Consider the following 15,697-nt stretch of genomic DNA (forward strand, 5'->3'; position numbering starts at 1 on the left):
GTTCCCCAGTAGTAAATCCCATACCGAAGTTTAGAGTGAGCAATTGAAAAGTACAAAGTTCTCAAACAATAAGATAGATGGATACTTTTCAAGTAACAGAAACTCCATAAAACATATCATGTAATTGTTCAGATTCTTTATGTAATCTCCAAGAGCAATTTTTATCAATGTTCAAATCTAAGTATTTTATATTATCAATAACCATACATTTATTACATGTAGAATTTACTAATGGAAGACAACTGACTCACTTGTGATATAATCCCTCAACATATGAAGGTCTATCTGTTAAAGAAAAATGAATGTTTTTCAAGCTCAAAGTTAATTTATTAAATGTAAACCATATTTACATAAATGTGTTGCATGTCTTGTTTTAATTGTTCAGAAGTTACAGCACAGAGCCATATCATCTACAAAGAATAGGTCTAAGGACTGACCCTTTGGAAACTTCACAAGTTGATGATCTTTTGATTTTTTACACATTAAACTTCTTTGATTTAGTAACTTCTAAACCATTTTAAAGTTAATCCTCTAAAACTTCCTTCTCACAAATAAAGACAGTAAGATATTATAATCTATTGCATCAAATGCTTTAGTGATGTCAACAAATGTACCACCGACAGAGGAGTTTAGACCTTTTTTATATGCCAGATAGAAGTTTTAATAGTACATCATCTGTTGATATGCCTCAATAAAGCCAAATTGATAAAGTGAAAAAAATTTTTATAAGATTATAAAACGGACACCTCTTTTTCACTTTTTTCTCAACTATCTTTGAGAAAACTGAAAGGAAGGATATCAGTCTGTAATTGTTTTAATCTAACAAAATCCCATTTTTTAACAAAGGAACAGCTACTGCAGATTTTAAGACTGATGTAAATTTTCCATTTCAAAACTCAGATTGATCAGATAGGCCAAAACTGGAGATAAAATATCCTTAAACTTTTCTTTATAGTAAATGTAGAAATACCAACAATTTCTGGGGCTTTAATTAACTTAGACCCTTTTATAATCAAAGCTACTTCTGCACATGTAGGGGAAAAATAGACTTACATGTTCGAGTTTTTGGTAAAGTAATTTAAACCTATTTTCATCCAGTATTAAAAAAGAGTAGGTTTTTCTTTAAATCATTAGTGATATTTACAAAGAAGTTATTGAATTCTGCAATCATCTTTGGTTCCTGTATAATAACCAAGGAATCGTCTAATAAACTTACCTTATCAAAACTTAATTTTTTTTGCCCCTACATTATTGTTTGCAACTGTTTCTTTACCTTTTTTCCAAATAAGTTTGAGTACTATTTTTCTACTTTCAATATCTTATTTTAAACATTCACTATGGTTTAAAATAACTAACTTTTTATCATCAAATCTTAACTATCTTGTACAATTTATTTCTGTGTTGTGGCCTGCTGCGTTAGTCATCTGTCATTAAAGCTTTCATTATATTCGTTTATTTTAATAAACTGATAAATTTTTTGTAGCCTCTTCTAATGTTCTCTTAAGAATATTAACAAACTGAAAAGCAACATCTACATTGTCTAGACTATAAATACAATTCCAATCAAATACACTTAAATTCGTTTTTAACTTCTCATAATCGATTCTCAGTAGTACACTAGTATCATCTGACCTTCTTTCTTTCTTTTTCCTGTTTAGCCTCCAGTAACTACCGTTTAGATAATACATCAGAGGATGATATGTATGAGTGTGAATGAAGTGTAGTCTTGTACATTCTCAGTTCAACCATACCTGAGATGTGTGGTTAATTGAAACCCAACCACCAAAGAACACCGGTATTCACGATCTAGTATTCAAGTCCATGTAAAATAGCTGGCTTTACTAGGACTTGAACGCTGGAACTCTCGACTTCCAAATCAGCTGATTTGGGAAGACGCGTTCACCACTAGACCAACCCGGTGGGTAGTATCATCTGACCTAGAGGAAGTGAATGTCATATTTTTAAAAATTCCAATAATTCATAATCTCCAAGTCCTGAGATATAAAACACAATTTGTGACTAAAGCAATTTCCTTTTGCCCTAAAATACATGTGATCCAAACAATGTGAATTATTTTTAAATACTTGGGTTGGAGTATATTAATTCGTTCAACCTAGAGCTAGCCATAATTATTCAGTATTCTAAAGCCTGAGCTGAATCTTTTAAGATTCAGATATTTAAATTGCCTATAACTAGTAAATTATTCTCATGTGAGTATAATAATATATTATTTAATTCTGGAAGGAAAGTAGTCTGCACAAAGGAATTTCGTCTACAGATAGCAGTAACAAAGAAAGAGAGAGTTTGAGATACAGAGACATTACCTTGATCATATCTCCTGTATTCATAGTAACATGCTCTATCAAGCCTGAGTACAGTTTAAACACGAAAACTAATATTCCACTGGATTGATAATTTTTATTGTTTTTTAGCAAACCGAGAGTAGCCATTTAATTAGACCTATTAAGTTCACATTCTTTTATCTATATTTAAGATAAGATTATAGCATCAGGCAATCTAATTTGTGAATTAATATAAATCGTAGAGAAAAATGTTTACTCTTAAACTTTATATTCTGGTGAATTAGTAAACCAAATGACCATCCGACTCGCAAACAAATATTTGTTTTACATGTTTATCTTTTAATTGTTTATTTTACATATTTCAATTTTTATTCTTTCTTTATTATGTCTCTAGATGTACTAAATGATGCAGTTTTTGATGAAGATCATGATGAAATGGTAGTTGTCAAAGACATTGAAATGTTCTCAATGTGTGAACACCATTTAGTACCTTTTTATGGAAAAGTTTCAATTGGTTACCTGCCTAACAAAAAAATTCTTGGTCTCAGCAAACTGGCAAGGTAAGTTATTAAACTTTTTTTTAACAAAATTGTCTATATTTTTCAATTATAAATTCTGTAAAAAAAAAGTAATATATCAGTTCTAATAAGGCATCAATGCTCATTTCTTAAATTTTATAGACTGATACAAAGACAAGTGAGAGTTTTTTTTAACTGCTTGTTCTGAAAGTTTTTAACAATGCATTCACTTCACCGTAAATCAAGAAGAGGATGATAGAATTAAAAGATTATTTTGACTTTGGGTGAAGTCAAGATTTATGGGTCTCGATAGCACATATCTTTGTTCTGAAGTCAAGTACTGGTATGAACTTGAAATATCTTAGTCTAAATCAACAATTGTGCAGCACAGTGTGTTAATATTTCCAGTAAAGGTGGTAGCCATAATACTCTGAAAGAGGAAATAAAACTGAAATCTAGATAACAAGAGAAATGTGTTACATGCAATTATAAGAATATTGATTATAAAATGAGATAGTTTATCTAAAAAGTTACTCAGTGCAATATTTTTTTTTAATTTTTTCCACTGTTTTATTAATCTTTTAGTATATCTATTATATTTTATCTAATACAGCCTAAAAATATATATATTGTATTAAGTTATTCTTTCTATAATTATCACTGTATAAGAAAGGCTTGTCTTTGAAGAGTTATCTTATGAACCAATTTATGTAAAAAGTTCAGCTTTATTGCATATTAAACTATATTTTAAGAAATATTTTTAAGATTTTCTATTTATTTCATTTTATTTTATAGTTCCAAATTATTACAACTAAATTTATGCAGTCACACTGTTAATCTTTTTATAGTTACATTTTAATATTTTGCACATACTAGTTATCAAGTTGTTGATACAATTTTTCTATAACAACTGATAAAAGATTAAATACAAATTAAATTAACATACTGATAGCTTGTATTAAAAGAATAAAAATAATAGATTTCATGAATATTATGACTGTATCACATGGATCTAAATAACCAGTCTACAAATTATCTCAGAATTGTTTGAGTTTGATTTTTCTTCATTGATTGATTTTCTTATAGATTATTATCAGTTTCCTAATATAATTTTAAATCAGTTTCCTATATAATAATTTTAAAGTTTTTACCTTTTAACAGACAAAAATTTCATTGTGCTAGGTTTACTGCAAAAAATCAATATACAAATAAGCATCTCAAACATGCCTTTGAGCATTAAAACATATAACAACTGAAACAGAAACCAATAATTAAACTAGCACATGTCGCCTACTATAAAAAGCCGCTGTTGCTCTATTGGATAATGTATGTTTTAAAGGAAATTAAAATAACAAAGTGGGTCATGGTTATAATAGGCAAGTAAATGAAATTATTTTTATTAATAAAACAATTTTATTTTTATAACTAAAGGAAAGAAATTGTATAACTAGCTCAGTTAATCATGATCTCAGGTGAACAGTGTTTAGTTAATTGAAAAACTGATGCTATTTACTATTCATAATTACTGGGATTAAGGTAATAGATTAAATTCAATGAACCATCAAATGTTAAAAGTTGTCAAAAACATCATTTTGTTAAAAAGAAGTTTCTGACGAATATAAAGTATTATGTATTCCATAGAAATCCAATCAGCAATTAATTTAATCATGAACACCATTAAATATTACTCAGAAGTATTTTTGGAAATTTAGTATCACTGATAAGTTTATGTCATTAAAGTTAAAACAGTCCTGCATTTTAAGATTGGAAGATTTCTTCAATTAGTAAGTGGCATAATATGTTCTATACAAAGTTATATACTAATTTTTATATAAGATTTTAATATTATACTTAAATCCGTACTTTTTTCTGATTACAAAGTTTAGTTCTGCTCTCTGCTACCTTCATTATTTATTATAATACCTGTTCTGTAATTTTTATCTAATTCTAAACTTGCTGCATAAAAAAAGAGAAATTTTATATTTTGAATAAATATAAACTGTTAAATATCATACAAATTTCTCGCCATTTTTAACATGTAAAAAAATTGTAGAAAAATAGGTATTAATCACATTAAGCAGTAACATTTTGGATATTTTTGTCTTTTACAGAATTGTTGAAATATACAGCAGACGACTACAAGGTAATTTTAATCTTTGTTATTATTTTACTATTGTAACTACTTTTTTAAGTCCTATTTTCATCCCAGTAATATCTTCTAAAAAGTATATTCATTGAAGTAAGAGGCTATTATACAATAAAAAGGGGGTTAATTAATTTGTTGCTTTTAACTGTTTATTACAATCTCATAATAGCAATTCACCTCAATTACCTGATGTGATAGATGCACCAGGTTACAGCCCTGAATGGTTACAAAATATTTCTACAGTGAATTCAAACTTAATCTTCCAATTAATGAAAAGTATTTTTAATATCTCAAAATAAATCAAATGTAGATAGATATAGCAGTTGACTATGATTAAACATTTTTGATTTTTAACTAAGATGGTAAACTGCATTCCTTTCAACTTTATGGTTCTCCAATACCAGGAAAATTTTAGGGACTGTCATTCTAGAAATTGGAAGGTGTAAGCTATTAATGGCTTTAATAAACAAACAACTTTCACTGTATGGCATTTATTAGTAACTAATGACCACTGCAGTTGATACCACTTAATATTTATGAAAAAAGTAATAAAAATCTAAATTTCATTAAAATATTATATGAATATATAATATTTACTTGTATTCTTATTTCTCGTGTATATATATATATATATATATATATATATATATATGATTTCTGTGATGGCTGTCACTGTTAGTTTATAAACTTGGTGCATTATGTGTGCATGAGAATATTTTTGTTCATTGAATGTAATAAAACAATGACAGTTAATATCTATCCTTACTTTACTGTTATTATACATTGTCAGATTTTTTTGTTTACTTGTTTATTACTCTGTAATCATCATTATTATTTTTATTATAAAATGAATAATTAATATTTGTTAGTGCCTGAAGATAAGTTGCCCACTAGCTTAAAAAAAATAAACTTTTTTATGGTCGCAGTTTAACTTTTAATAAGGTGTGATCTTCATTGAACTATGTGATGATCTTTTTTTTTGTTCTGTTGTCTAAACCACAGTGTCCCAATAAAAAAATAAAAAATCAGTAACTTTTGCCATTAAATTATACATGAATTTGACTTAGATATTCATTACTACAGTGTTATTTTTAAGTATTTTTTAAATATATTATGTCTTTAATAATATAAATACTGTAAACATTAGCCACTAATAATTGCCAAAGTGGCAGGCACTGAAACTTCATCAGGCAGTGTTTAACCTTAATGATCTAAGGAAAAAGGATTATTAGATGTAGCTTTTACTGTTGACTCCTTATTTCACTCCCTTCAATTTCCATGATACTTCCTGAGGCTTCAAACTGTCGTGTGTAACTACTAAGATGTAAGAAATGCAGTGTAATGCTGTACAAAAACCCATCTAAATTGTTATATATTATAAGTAAGATTATCATTTCACTTTGAGCTTTATGTTTGTTATTCATATCATTAACAACAACATTATACGGTCATTTTTACAATATTATCATCAAAAATTATTGTTATTGCAATTCTTTAAAGAAATTCAATATATTTACTAATTCATTCACAAATTACATATAGTATTCTGAAGGAATACTCATTTAAGAAAAAAGTCTCTAATGCTTTAATATATTTAAATATTTATATGCTTTTGTTTTAATGGTGCTTAATTTATCTTAAAACATACCCAAATTTGTCAGCAGAATCTATTCTACTAATTAATATTTTCCTAAAGTTTATTACTGGACATTTGACTGCCATTGTTACTTTAATAAAGTTGCAATGGCAGTCAAGTATAATTATTTAACATTTAGCAGTCAAGTAAATCGTTGTTACCCATTGTAACTTTATTAAAGTTACAAATGATTTTGAAACTAACGGTATATATCACGGTGTTAATCAAGGAGTTGTAATATGCAGTTTTATCTTAATGTTTAATTGAAAACATTTTTGAAATTTTCAATTGATGTAATATAATAATTTTATTTAATTTAAATTCAGTTAAGTTGATCACTTCTTTAGCTTTGCTTTTACCGGTTATGAGATTTCAATGGAGAGCTTTATTCTCTTAGCTCTCTCCAGTTTTCCATAGCACCTCTTTTTTTAATTAATCATAAAGTGCTTATATTTTTAGTTATTAAATCATTTGTAAATATTTAAATTGCTCTTGAGCTTTATGATCAAAATAAAACAGCGGAAGTGAAAAGAATTTCTGGAAAAAACTATTACATTATTGAAAGTAATAATTTATTATTATATTATCATAATAATAAATAAAGTATTATGGAAAAAATCTTTTTCTATTTAAGGATTACATATTTTATTTTTGCAATTAGTTAAAAAAGAAAAAATAGTTTTTTAAATATTCTTTTTACTTCTTTTATATATTAAATATTATTACATACACTGTTAATAATTTAAATGGTTATCAGAAAGATGTAATATAAATAAATTTCTTAGAGAGATTATGTTTACTTCTATTGCAAATTTTTGTTTAATGAGTTAAACTGAAGAGGCTTGTTACACTCAATTCTTGTTAACCATATCATTTACTAACGAAATGCAGATATGTATCCAAAAAAAATTACAACAAAATTGTAAACGGAACATTAAAGAGTCTCGCAGATAACACTTTTTTCACTCAAACAAAAATTTCTGTAATATAAATAAAACTGTTTTTAACAAAATGATACTGATATCAAAAAATCTGATGTGGACACTACACAACTTCCTTGTACACCTATTAAATAACAAATACACATTTTTTGCTGTAGTTCATTTAAACTTATTTCATTTGAAAGTGAGATAAAATCCTCCAATTCTTAAAGTGGATAGTTACACAATTGCTGAAATATTAGTTATTAACATCAAATATTTATACAATTATTCAACAATCTTGCATGAAATGTTAGGATAGAGTAAAAGTCCCTTTATTAGTCATATTACTAGATCAGTAATATTTGTAACTTCTTGAGTTGCTAATGAACAAAAGTTTCAGATTTCTGATGTGTCGTATAAATAAAAGTTAATAATAATTAAACTATTCTGTTTAGTGAACTCCTGTATACTGGTTACAAATGTTAATTTCAATTTTATGGTGTAAAATATTCAGTTTTTATTATTGGATTAGTTGATGAATAATCAAAAATGAAAAAGAAACAATCATCAGGAAAAATAAAGATAACATGAAGAAATATATTTTAAAAAAACTACAAGAAGATGAAGATGAAGAGGAAGAAAATGTAAAGAATAAGGGAAGAATAAAAAAATTAAGAGATGGTAAACATAAAGAGGAAGAAAATGTTTGTTGCTCTTGTGAGGGTCTATTTTTCAGTTGCTGTGTAGTTAACTTACGTGTAGATAAAATTGGAAAGAAATTCCAGAATAATTAAATAAAATTTTAAACAGAAATTAAACTAGAAAATCCAATAATAGTACAATTCTAAATTATAATTTTCAATTAATATTAAACAATCAGATGTTTCACCAAATCTATTACATATACACATGTTTAATAATGCCTATTAAAATTGCATACACATTTTTAAAAGTACATGAAATTTTATTTTACTAATAACTTTTGATTTTTTTTATTGTTGTTACTGAATAATTATTATTTATTGTAAACCCTTTTTACTATCATTACTTAATTATTAATAAATCAATATATTTAAAATTAAAAAAAGAAGGAGTTTAAGTTTGATTTGAGTTAATGCGCCTTCCCTTGTAAGATCAATATATTTCATTAATTAAAATTTTATTTGGCTGTAACTTAGGAACCAGTGGAAATAAGTACCATTTATGATATATTGTTAAGCTCTCAATGAGGGCTTATTACTGCAGTTAAGAAAACATCCAAAATCCAAATTTTTTAGGCTTTATTTTGAACATTTAGTTCCCTTTTTGATTGTGATCAAAAGGGGAGGTGCACAACTAGATTTTACAGCAGTTCTAAATACAAAATTTTAGCATCGTACGGCTAATCGTTTTTGAGTTATGAGAGATATATACATACAGATGTAATGCCGAAACTAGTCAAAATGGATATTTCCGTTGAAATATGAAAACCAAATTTTTTTGCAATCACAATACTTCCTTTACTTCATACAAGTAAATAAAAAGGTAAGACACTACTTTTCTATGATAAAAATCTGTTATTTAAACATTGTTTATTATCTACTATTGTATATCTATTGTCTGTTAAATATATTTAAGGTGTGTATTTTTTAACAAAATCTTAACAGATTTTGATAATAGAAATGTAGTGTCTTACCTTTTTTGATGTCACTATTGTTTTGTTAAAAACAGTTTTATTTACATTACAGAAATTTTTGTTTTTTGAGCAGAAGAAATGATATCTACAAGATTTACCATACGGTTTTCAACTTCATTGTATTTTTTTTTTATCACTGCATTTGTTAGATTATTGATTTATTTACTTTTTTTATAAATTATGATTTTTATCTTATGGATTTATTATTAAAGTTGATTGTCTTTCTAGAACAAACAAATACACATTTTTTGAATTTCTCAGCCAGTTTTTTTTTTTTTTGTTGATAGTCATATCATCCACTTCATATCTTATTTTTCCTTATTTTAATCCTTTATTTTTATCCACGGACATACTTTTTATATTATTATTAAATGAACTTTTTTTTTTTATTTCTCCATCAATCAGTTCAAATAGTTCTAATTGTTGAATAAAAATTTTTACCAGTCTAATTTATTTCTGTTGTATGTAACAAATCTTTGTTGCCACATTTGCAACAATTTCCTACTGTTTATGTTTATGTTTTATTAGCAGCTATATTCTCTTGTAAACTAATACTTCTTTTTTTTTAATGAAGTGATGGGAATTAAATAATTGTTTGAACTTCAGTACTTTCATTTACGTAACAGCATTTGATATTAAAACAAACTGTAGTATATATTCTTTTAAATTTTATTATTTCAAGTACATTCATTATTAAGTTTTTGTACGCTACCTAGTACTATCAAGTACTGCTACCAAGCAGCGCAATTTGTAAATCCTCCTTTTTGAGGAAAAAGTAACATATTCGAGTAATTTTTTTTTGAAAGTATTCTTTATTACAAATCTAATTGATCTGAAATATAATGTTTTCATGCTTATTTTTTCCCCCTATTTTCATTTGCTTTTAGGTTAGGTCATGTTTAGAACTGTGAACGTAGTTCGTTGACTTAGCTGTGCTATCCAGTTCTGCAGACTTACTGGCAAAGATCTAACGAACTTCATTATGAACATCCCCAAGATGTTTATTTTTAAAAAATAAATAGTCTCCAATTTAAAGATAATTAACCCATTTCTTTACTTTTTTCTTTTCATATAAGTATTTCTTCAAGAAACTTATCTTTATTCAGTTATCTTAGATGTCTAATTCATCTTAGCTTAAGTTGTACAATTATTTTCTTAATTTTTGTCTTTAGATTTCTTTTCTCCTACATTTCCAATGCGTTTCCTTTATTTCACTTTTATCACTTCTCCAACTTTATTTCAACTAATGCAGTTTCTTTCATTTCATTTATCTTAATATAGTGTAATATATATTAATACAAATGCATTAGTACATAAATTTTTATTATTGAATATTTTGTTACAGTTCAAGAGAGACTTACAAAACAAATTGCTATAGCAGTGACCAAAGCAGTTCAGCCAGCAGGTGTCGCTGTAGTGGTTGAAGGAGTGTAAGTATGGGTTTATATAGCCACACAAAATTCTAACTTTTATTAGTATAGTTATTTTAACATCTCATTTTTCCATTTCGCCTGGCTTTTTCAATAGTGATTAAATAGGTTATATTCCACAAAAGAACATATCATCAGGTATGTGCGTATTCATAAACTAAGGGCCGTTTGGTCTTTAAGAAAAATTAACTTGTGAGAAAAGGTTTTTACTTGCAGTTTTAGTTTACTACATATCTACTTTTCCACATAATCACCATTCAGTTCTACGCACTTTTTGTAACGCTGCACCAGTTTCTTTAACCCCCCTGCTTTCACCACCTACAAATTCCTAGGTTCACCACCTAGGAATTGAACCAGTTGACTATGGCAGTGTTGAGTTCCTCATTGTTTTCAAACCGTTATCCACAAAGCCTTTTTTTAAAATTCAAAAAGAGGAAGTAGTCGCTAGGTGCAAGGTCAGGACTATATGACCTTGTGATATGGGTGGTTAAAGAGATCCCAACGAAAATCTTGACTCTTCTTGATTAAGGCAGCAGTATGAGGACATGCATTGTACTGAAGGAGGATTACACTGAATGACAGTTTCCTGCATCGTCGATTTTGGATCGCACGTCTCAGTTTGGTGAGTGTTTTGCAGTACACATCAGCTGTAATTGTTCCACATTTCATGAAATCTACCAAAATGACACCCTTTTCGTCCCAAAAAACGTAGCCAACATTTTTTGACTCTATATGGAGATCACTTAAACTTTTTCGGTTCTGGGGAACTTCAATGGCGTCACTGCATTGACTGTTATTTTGATTCTGCGTGTAGGGTATCCACGTCTTATCACCTGTAACAATGTGGGAAAATAAATTGTCTCCACCTTGTCAATAGTGGTCAAAAAATGCTCATCCATTGCACATTCTTTGCTCTTTGTTTGTCTGTGAGCATTTTCAGTACCCACCTTGTGCACAATTTGTGATATCCATGCTTTTCTAGGACAATTGTGTTGAGGTGTGTCCAACTTGCCGAAATTCATCAGCCAGAGTACTAATCATCACATTGCAGTTTTCAGTTCACTTGTTCAATGATTTCATCGGTCTGAATATTGGGCCTGCCACTCCGCTCTTCGTCATGCACATTTGTGCAGCTATTTTTTTTAAGTCTTGACACCATTGTCTAATATTTCCTTTACTCATTACTGTAGGTCCATACACTACCCACAACTCCCAATGAATTTCAGTAGCTGAAGATTCTTTTGCACACAAAAATCAAATCACAGCGCACACTTCACAACTGGCAGGAGAAATGGACATTGTGAACGGGATTTACCAGCAAGCAAATGACTACAGAATCAAAACAACTGCAATGGCTTCATAAATAGCTGATAGATGGCCCTGTATGTGTGAATCTGTGTTCAGACCAGCTAGTATTTAAATATAAGCCGACGGCTCTTTATGAATATGCCTCATAAACGGTCTCTGAATAATCTTTCTTTCTACTTCTTATAGTTCAGAGGTAGTTCTTTACCAGTGCAAACAAGCTGCAAAACATATCTTATCACAAGTGTAACTCAACTATTTAATAGAAATGACAGAAACAGCAAATAAGGAGATAGCTAGGTGGCTCCTGATCAAGATGATATAATATAGCTATTAATTGTTCAGACTTCTTTTTTATTAATATTTGTTAAATTAATCTATGGCTTTGCGTTTCATCATTTTTTTTATTAATTATAAAACTAAAAAATGAAATTAAATTATCCCTGTATTATTTTAAACATACCTTCTTTGGTTAAAGAAGTTTTACTAAGAAAATTTCTGATCATCTGCCTATAGAATGATCAGAAATAATTATTGTAAGGCTAGTATGTTAAAATAAGTATATTTCTCATAATAAAATTAGTTACTGTAGAAGTTGTGCTATCTTCTTTGAAACTTCAGTTAGTAGAATATAATTTTTAGTTCATTCTTGTATTCGTAGATAACTTCAACTTTCATTGAAATCTAAAAGTAGAATTGTTAAAATGAAAGACCTGTTGTAATATTGGTGCTATGATTTAATTAAGGTAGAAAGTTGTAGAAACAATCTAGTCTCATACACTGACAATGAATAATATGAGAAAGTTCATTTACTTCATGCTTACTTTGTACTCTGCTCCAAAAGCAGCTTTACAAGCCACCAACATTGAAGAAGAAGACAAGAACTGCCCACCCATCAGCTCCTTGAAGTAACCCCAAAAATCCAGAGGCAAGTAAATTTTCCTTAATTATTGTCTGTGTTCCATTGATTTGAAGTCCCATTTTTTCTACACCAATCTTTCTGCACTTTTTCATCATTGTTTTTTTTTGTGTTTTTACAAATACTCATCAATGAATTCCCAAAAAAAATTCCCTTTGTAGCCAACGTTCTGATTACACCAGAGATGAATTAATTCTTTGACAACTTCTTTAAAAAATTCCAAAAAATTCATTACTTTTTAAGTTTTAAAAACTAATTTTAGTTATTTTATGTATTTTTGTTATTGACGATTAACATACTAAATTGTACTGTTTACAGGCATATGTGCATGGTTATGCGTGGTGTACAAAAAATTAACAGCAAGACAGTTACATCAACTATGCTTGGAGTTTTTAGGGATGATTCAAAAACTCGAGAAGAGTTCCTTAATTTGGTGCAAAGCAGATAGATCACTTAGATATTTCTTTTCCAATTGCTACCTACCTATCAGTATTGGTTTTATCCACTGCCCTCAAATCGTATATAACAGTTATATCATTATTATAAAACATGTAGGTAATGCACATTCCTGCACATCTGCTTTTTAAGTATATCCTATGTTTTCTTTTCAGGGAAATTATTAATTTTTTTGATTACGGAAGTACAATTAATTTATTGCAATCTTTGTGATACTGTCATACTATTAGAAAAAAAAATGGGCAGTTAGTTTAAAACACACTAATGTTGTAAACTTAAGCGTATCACAACTATGACTGAAAATTTATTCTGATGATCAGTCGCTTATCAGAATCTTTGACCAATTCATTAATAATAAAATTATCTCATAGTTTTAAATCTCAGTTTCTATTAATTTGTTGTACAAAATATTATTAGGATGAATCATTTTTAATAGGTAAATAGCCTTAAAAATAATGCTACTTTTGTAACAATTTTGTATTATTTATTTTATTGTTCTAACTTTAACACAATTAATAGCCTTATTGTTGTTATAATTTATGGAGAAGAACAAGAAAATAAGCTAATTTATTATAAGTTTTTATGTGTTTATTATTTTTTTTCTATTTTTATTATCATTATTGATGATTATAATAAAATAGTTATAAAATTTTAAATAATATATCATTGTTGCTAGTGGTGTCTGTTAAAAAGAAATATTAATATCATAATATCACATGACAATGGTATATAATAATTGTCATATATTATATCATATAATATAAGATATGTCATATTATCAAGTATTGTTAAATTACATATAACTGAGAAAAAAGTTTTAAAAATAATTATACATTTATTTCCATACTTTATTGTTTAGTCAATATAACATTTTTCATTTTCTATTTGTAAGATGATTTAGAATTATTGTAATTCTTAATTGCATTTTATATATCAAATTTTTATGTAGTGATTATTAACAAAGACAATATTTTAATTGTTATTCAGAAATATTAAATTTTATATTACAAAAATTTTATATTTATATTTTTTTATATAATTTTACTAAAAGACAATAATGTGATGCAAATATAATATTTAGCAGACGATTTGTATTTTATATTTAATATTGTACTTAGATTAGAAATACTTAAGATTTTATTTTATCTTAAAGATTTTTTTTGGTATAGATACTTTATGTAATATATTAACACATACATATATATAAACATTTAATATAATTACATAAGCATGTAATTAAATTAAATTACATATTTGCATAATGTATAGAGTTAGTATATATTTGTGTGTGACATTAAGGTTTATTATCATGTAACATAGTTTTACGCTATATTGTTTATCCATTATGGTTTACATTTAGATAAATTACATAATCAGAGTACCTACTGAACAATGTATTAAGTCCATACCACATAATCAATATTATGATAATAATGATCAAAAAAGATTTATTGTGTTCCCCAAATGTAATGTAAGATGAAAATGAAAAATACACCAGTTTTGTGTAGTTTAGCAGGTCTTTCAAAACTATTGTGGACCAAGATAGACCAGTTTATTAAGAAAGTTGTTGTACATTGAGTGCTTAAATTTATTTTTGTTATACAATAACAATGTTTAATAATAATATTCCTGTTTGTTAAAATATTAAAATATATTTTAAAGATGACTTTTCTTTTCTTTGAAAATACTTATTTATATATGAATATTTTTGTTTAGAATTAACATTAATGACCATTTATCAAAATACAGTATGTATTTAATTGCTGACTGCCTGAGGTAAAAGTACTGAAAAACTAAACATTCTGGATTCTAGATCTGTCAATCTCTTCAACTTCTAGCAAGGTGTGGCATTTATTCACCAATCTTTTTATGCATCTCATCCCCATTAAGAATTGAGTGTAACATGTTTGAGGTTGTAATATTATTAAGTAGAGAATTTACAGTACTAGAGAAGGTGTTAGGCTGTATCTCTAGAAATAACGTAAATATAATCTGAGCAACAGAGAAAACAGTGAACCAAGTAAAAATGTTTTCTTGAAATTTTCCAATGCTAAATCTCTTCTGTAGTTTAAGTGTGGAAAGGTAATGGAATTTTAAATCTGCACATTTAATTCCCATTCATGAGTTGACCTTGAAATAGACTAGTGTTTGGAAACTAGAGAATTTTATTGTTCAGAAACCTTTGCTCTTTTCCTACTCATACCCTTTTCCAGTATCTTAAATAAGTTGAGAGTTCTAAGGATCAAATGATAGTAAAGGCAGTTACTATTATATGGATTTGAATACTGGATAGTGGATACCAGTGTTCTTTGGTGGTTGGGTTTCAAACCACACAACTCAGGAGTGGTTGACTTGAGACTACAAGATTACACTTCATTTACATTCT

The 15,697-nt window shown here is 27.5% G+C and overlaps 1 protein-coding gene across 3 annotated transcripts in view; it reads left to right on the plus strand.

The window, feature by feature from the left end:
- Pu (GTP cyclohydrolase punch) overlaps positions 1 to 14,977 on the plus strand; it is a 106,635-nt gene extending 91,658 nt beyond the window's left edge. For all 3 annotated transcript variants that reach the window (XM_075356268.1, XM_075356267.1, XM_075356265.1), the window contains exons 3-6: positions 2,698 to 2,863; positions 4,933 to 4,964; positions 10,547 to 10,631; positions 13,174 to 14,977. In XM_075356268.1, coding sequence (XP_075212383.1) covers positions 2,698 to 2,863; positions 4,933 to 4,964; positions 10,547 to 10,631; positions 13,174 to 13,303 — 413 coding nt within the window. In that variant the 3' untranslated portion in view covers positions 13,304 to 14,977. The remainder of the gene's footprint in view (positions 1 to 2,697; positions 2,864 to 4,932; positions 4,965 to 10,546; positions 10,632 to 13,173) is intronic.
- The last annotated feature ends 720 nt before the right edge of the window (positions 14,978 to 15,697 follow it).

This window comes from Lycorma delicatula, chromosome 2 (genome assembly GCF_047948215.1).
Source record: "Lycorma delicatula isolate Av1 chromosome 2, ASM4794821v1, whole genome shotgun sequence".
Taxonomy (NCBI): domain Eukaryota; kingdom Metazoa; phylum Arthropoda; class Insecta; order Hemiptera; family Fulgoridae; genus Lycorma; species Lycorma delicatula.